Below are 5,950 nucleotides of genomic sequence, written 5' to 3'. Positions count from 1 at the left end.
GGGAGGGGAGGGAAGGAGATGGAGAGGGGAGGAGGGAGGGGAGGGAAGGCGATGGAGAGGGGAGGAGGGAGGGGAGGGAAGGAGATGGAGAGGGGAGGAGGGAGGGGAGGGAAGGAGATGGAGAGGGGAGGAGGGAGGGGAGGGGAGGAGCTGTGAAAGAACGGAGAGCGCTGTGAACACGCACCAACTCCCCACCAGAAGTGTAACCTCGTGCACTACAGACCTGTCCTAATCAAAAAGTAAAAATGGTTGAAATACATTTTAATCTATTTCAAGGTCTTCCAAAAATATGGTATTATCCAAAAAATAAATAAATAAGTAAATAAATAAATAAATAAATAAATGAGAGACCCTCCTTGTATGAAAGACTTCAGAATAACAGGACGCTTCCTGTTTCCTCATAAATAACTCTCTGGGGAGGGCCTCGCCTCATGTTTGAGAATATATAAGACCTTGAAAAACAGATCTCTGCCATTCTATAAGCGAAAGTCCTCCCAACAGCCCTTGTACACGCTTGGCAGTCAAATAATCGGTCACTTCAGACATTTCTTATAAATTATGTGTGCACCATTATTTCTAATCTTTTTTTAACTGCAAAATGTACAGCATTTATTTACACACAGACAAAAAGGCACAAATTCTACTAAGTAATTCCAACAAAGAATATAGCTGTCCTCAACTAGTTTTATAAATACTTTAAAAAAAGAGTAGTAGAAATAAAAACGGGATTGAGCCATGTAAAAGCAGACATTTTCAAAAGCTTTGCAAAGATAAAGAAAACAAAACTGGGTGTGGTGGGCACATGCCTGTGACCCCAGCACTCGGGAGGCTGAGGCAGGAGGATCATTGTGAGTTCGAGACCATCCTGGGCTACAAAGTGAGCTCCAGGCCAGCATAGTGAGACCCTGTCTCAACCCCCCCCCGCAAACAAAACAAAACAAAACAAAAAAAAAAAGGATAAAGAAGACATACCAAGGACCATTTCTTTAAAAATACTTTGTATATTATTCCTAGCATTAAGTAGAGGACTGGGTTCTTCCAGGAAGATGTCGGGGACAGCACAACAAAAGTGAGACTTGTGGGCAGTGGAGAGTCCAGCACGGTGGCCGATAGGGCACTGCCTCAGAAGGGTCTACAAGTGGAAAGCCCAGAGCATCAGGGGCCCGGAAATGGAGAGTGGCTGGGGGGGCAAGGACATCTGGGACCTGGACAGGGAGGTGAGGGAAGGCTGTCCTGAGGGGGAAGGGCTTCTCAGGGCTTAAGGACCTTGGCAGGCTTCGGAGCCGGGAAGGACCAGCACCAGGCAAGCCGCCCTGCACTACAAGCTTCCTTGTACAGGCAACGAGAGGGCATGGCAAACTCGGTGCTTTCACGGAGCTGAGAAAAATCATGGTGGAGTGAAGCGTGCAGGAGGCCTGTCTGAAGGCACTGAAATTAAACTGTAGAAAGACCACTTGCTGGCCAGATAGAAATCTGTCTGCCAGGCAATCAGCCTCACGCTGCCACTGATGCTGCTTTGGGGAACAAAATCACCGTTCAGAAGTCTGCTGTGACAGAGCAGCAGTCAGGGCCTCAGTGAGGGAGAAGCCGGAAAGCCAGAAAGGAAAGGGGGCAGGTTCAAGGCGACTTGCAGAAATCAACCAACAGATCTTGGCCACCTCTCGAATGGGGAGCGCAGCAGGAAGTCAAAGTGAGGCTGAAGCTTTGGGTTTGGGTTACTGTCCGGGTGACAGTGCCATTAACATGGGGAATCCTGAGCACAGAACAAGATGGGAGGGGTCTAGCTTGAGTGTTTAGCATGGTGCGTTTGAGGAAGCAGGAAGGGATCCGGGTAGGCTCGCTACACACTTGGAGATGGAGAAATGAAATTTAAGGAAGAACTCAGGTTAGAAATCCAGGTTTGGGATTTAGCCATGCAGTTCCGCGGAAGCAAGGGAGACTGGGAAGATGCAGAGCCACATCTGTCAGTTACGCTCGATACGCCGCAGCGCAGGAAGCGTCCAGTTGAGGTAAATGATTGTCACGCAGAGGACACTAGGAATGTGTGCAGCGCGCCACGGTCACTGCCTACCTCCCGTGAGGCAGCCAGAAGGCCTGGCTTACCCTTGCTCTCGGGCAGGAAAGGAGAAAAACACACAGAAAAACGCTAGCTGGAGGACCAGCAGAGCTGTAGCACACACAGGAGAACGCACAAGGTCCTGCGGTGCTACGTGCTGCGCGAGGGCGTGTGCTCGGCCACGCGTGTGTCTCATTCCACTCTTCCGCTTAAAAATTATTTAAACAATTTTTAATGCAAGGTACAGTATGACATACTTTGAAATATATATTGGCTGGGGAGATAGCTTGGCAGTCTAAGCGCCCGCCTGGCAAGCGTGAGGAACCCGGTTCGATCCCTGGTACCGCAGGCCATACGGGCCCAGCACCATGGAGGCCCAGCGCAGAGCTGTCGGCCACCAAAATCAGGAGTGGTGGCGCATGCCTGTAATCCTAGCGCTGGGGAGGCTGAGACAGGAGGATCAATAGGAGTCTGAATTGCATAGTGAGACTGTACCAAATAAATTAACAAAAATATGTATTTCTTTTTAAAAAATTATTTATTTATTTGGTACAGGGTCTCGCTACACAGTTGGACTTGTTGTGATCCCCCTATCTCAGCCTCTCTAGGCTGGGATTACAGGCGTGTGCCACCATGCGCGGTTTTGGGACCAGGGTGGCATGCCTGGGATTCTGGGGCCGGCAAGGCTGGGGTTCTAACATGGATCCTTGGGCTTCCCAGGCAGGGGCTTTGATAGCCCAGCTATCTCTCCAGTAGGGCATACTTTGTAACATCCCCTTTGTGCAAGTAAGAAAAAGATACAGTAAATAAAAGTGCCTCTAAAGTGTTTTCTAAGGATATACTTCTATTTCTAAGGATCCATTTTAGCAGTTGCTACATTTGGGTAACAGCTGCTAGGCCTCTGGGGTGACTCTGTCTTCATTTAAAAGTGTTACAGCTGTTTCTTACCAAGAAAAATTTTTTTTCTCTCTCTTAAAAATTCTTAACACTGGGTGTGGTGGTGCATGCCTGTAACCCCAACACACTGGAGTCTGAGGCAGGAAGACTGCAAACTCCTGCCCGGCCTGGGCAATTTAATTAGATCCTGCCTCAAAATAAAAAGTAGGAAGAGCCAAGGATGTAAGTGTGTAGCTCAGGTTTAGGGCCCCGCGTTTGATCCCCAGTCCTGGGTGGGGGGTGGGGTAAGAAAACAAAACAAAAAGGAACCAACATTCCTATAGTTCCTGGGCACTGAGAGTATGGGCCATTTTTCTTCACGCTCTCGCATATTTAAAATCCTAATAAATAGTTCTGTGTGTTTCCCGTTGCCTTGGGATATATTTCAGTCAGTCTCTCCAACTCGCTTCTCCAGTCTCTGCGGTCTCAAAGGGCCCTCCCCCCAGGGGCGGAGCGGCTCTCACCTGACTGTGTAAAGACCCAGCCCTGTCCCCCTCCCCCTCCAAGTCTTCCCACTGGCCTCTTGTCCCCTTCTCAGCCGGGTCGGGAGGAGACAGTGTCCCTCTGTGACTCCACCGCGTGGACAGAGGTGGCTCCTCCTCAGAGGTCCTGGTTAGCTCTGGGGCCAGAGGATGTGTGGGGCGTGTGCATGCGTGTGCATGCGTGTGTGTCTGGCCCGTCACTTGCAGAAGCCTGGAGCTCTGTATTTGTCGCCCTTCCTCACACACTAACCCTGGCTAAGGCAGGGCATGTATTTGCTTTCCGCAGGCTGAATGCTGGGACTTACAACGTGCCTGCACAGGGGAGGTCCGAGGCGGCTACCCTTCCCAAAAGTTTGTGGGCTGGCGGCTCGGGTGAGTGCTAGCGGGAGGCTGAGTCAGTCCAGCCCACCACCCGGGGCCATCGGGCCGGGGACTCTGTGGTGGCCCGGACCCTGGCCGGAACCCCGGCCGGTCCCTGCGTACCTTGGGGCACTTGTCGTAGTAGTGCTGCTGCGTACGGATCCAGCGCCCCACCAGGTGGTCGCGCACTGTGTGCGCCAGCGCGAAGAAGTAGTCGCGCGGGGTGGCCACGTTGCGGTCCTTGACTAGCGTGAAGTGCAGGTGGCGATTGAAGCCCTTCTTCAGCTCGGCCACATTCTCCACGCCCACGATGCCACGGATGCTGATCTGTCGCCGCTTCTCCTGGTCGGTCAGGGGCTTCGCCATGGCTGCGGCGGGGCGGGACGGGGCAGGGGACGCGGACCCGGGACACTGGGCACCCACGGTGGACACCGGGCACCCACGTGGGACACGGACGGGGACGCGGGACACCGGCAACCCACGCTGGACACTCGGCACCGCTGCGGACCCGGGCTTTTGAGCGCCCTGGAGCGGGGTCCGCCCCCTGGTGGGCGGTGCGTGGAGGCCCGGAGGAGGTGCAGGGCGCCGGGGACTCGGACTCGCGGTCACGTAGTGCTCGCTCCAAGCCCTTCCTGCCTTCCGGCTTGGCTGAATCCAGGGTTTCGGCCTCTCGCTGCCTGCAGATCCTTGGGCCCACCCAAGGAGTTCTCTGCGTGAAAGCTTGGCTCCTGGCGAACTTGTTTTGCACTTTTTTATTTTTGCAATGCTATCGTAGTTATTATTTTTCACCTCGAGTGAGTTCCGTCCTCAGGGTCATCGGAAGGAATCTTGGGGTCAAGGGGCTTCCCCTGCTGTTGTTCCAACTCCTTCCCAGTCTGGGTGTCTGCTCCCTCGCGATTCCTTAGGGCACCCCAGTGTTGCAGTCTACTTTTCTAGGAATCAGGGACTCCGGGGGTTTCCTGGTGTCTACAGCCCCACCCTGGCTGCCTAGGTCTGCTGCAGTCCTCGGGGTGGGCTGCTAAGACTCAGCGTCCTGGCTCGGTGTCCTAAGGCCCCTCCTGTGCTGTACTGTAGGAGGGAGCAGATGAGAACGGAGGATGTGCGCGTGTGTGTGTGTGTGTGTGTGTGTGTGCGCGCGCGTCCATGCACACATGAAACTGGCAAAAGCAAACATTTTAGGCTATCTGAGGTTTTTAAGTTTGTTTTTTCTTTCTTTTCCAAACTGATTATTTTGAGTTGGTACGTGAGTGGGGCGCAGGACTATTCCATTTAGATCAAATGTAGCTTCACTGTAAAAATAAAAGTTCCAGGCCCATCAGTCTGACAGCATTCCTAGATCTTTGCCTTGCAGCTTCTGGGCTTTCGGCTCCAGCCTGAGCTGCGGGGCAGAGCTGGGGGTGGGGGTGGGGGTGGGGGTGCACGCTGCGGGATAGGGGGTTGGGGGCTGGGAGGATGGGGAGAGCTAGGAGGGGGGCCTGGGGTGGACCCTGGGCAATGCCCACAGTGTTGCTGAGCAGCACAGGGAAGCCTGGATAGGAGAGGAGGGTAGTGTTTGCCTTAGAACGAGACTGAACTAGCTTGAATTAAGAATGAGAGTGGAGCCCCAGAAAATGGTTCACCTTAAAATGAAGTGAGGTTGGGGTGATAAAGTTTGAAGTCTTTAACAAATGACAAAGAAAAAAAAATACACTATATCAGTTTCAAATACCCATGGGATAATCACAGCCTTAAGCTAGCTTGGCATCATTGAGATATTAGTGTGAAAGCGCCCAGGCAGCGCTAAGAGTTGGCTGGGAAACTGGCCGGAGTCCGAAGATAAAGGACGCTACTCCCAGGGAGGTCTGGAAGCAGCGCAGGTGAAATAACGTCTGAGCCCCTGCGTGGGGAGTGAGGAGGTGGGGTGTGAAGGCCAAAGTGTATTGCGCACAAAGCTGGAATAAGTGATTGGTAAAGCGCGCTCTGAGTGTGCCCAGGTAGGGAGGTCAGTAAGGCATGCCAGACAGTGCCCACTTCTGTCCTTGTTCCTTTCTCTTGGCCTCTTCTCCTGCTCTACTCCAGCCACCATAAAGTGAGCGTCTTTGCTCCACTGTACCTTTCTTCCATGACAGTTTTGTGT

General features: G+C 52.8%; 1 protein-coding gene across 1 annotated transcript in view; it reads right to left on the bottom strand.

Moving 5' to 3' along the window:
- The window catches only part of Pygl (glycogen phosphorylase L), a 35,335-nt gene extending 31,002 nt beyond the window's left edge, over positions 1-4,333 (bottom strand). The window contains exon 1 of the mRNA XM_004638756.3: positions 3,958-4,333. Within this exon, the coding sequence (XP_004638813.1) occupies positions 3,958-4,200 (243 nt within the window). The 5' untranslated portion in view covers positions 4,201-4,333. The remainder of the gene's footprint in view (positions 1-3,957) is intronic.
- Between the last annotated feature and the right edge of the window lie 1,617 nt (positions 4,334-5,950).

Source organism: Octodon degus, unplaced genomic scaffold (assembly GCF_000260255.1).
Source record: "Octodon degus isolate 3935 unplaced genomic scaffold, OctDeg1.0 scaffold00102, whole genome shotgun sequence".
In the NCBI taxonomy this organism is placed as follows: domain Eukaryota; kingdom Metazoa; phylum Chordata; class Mammalia; order Rodentia; family Octodontidae; genus Octodon; species Octodon degus.
The sequence above is the reverse complement of the archived record's forward strand: the minus strand, read 5'-3'. Positions and strand labels throughout refer to the sequence as shown.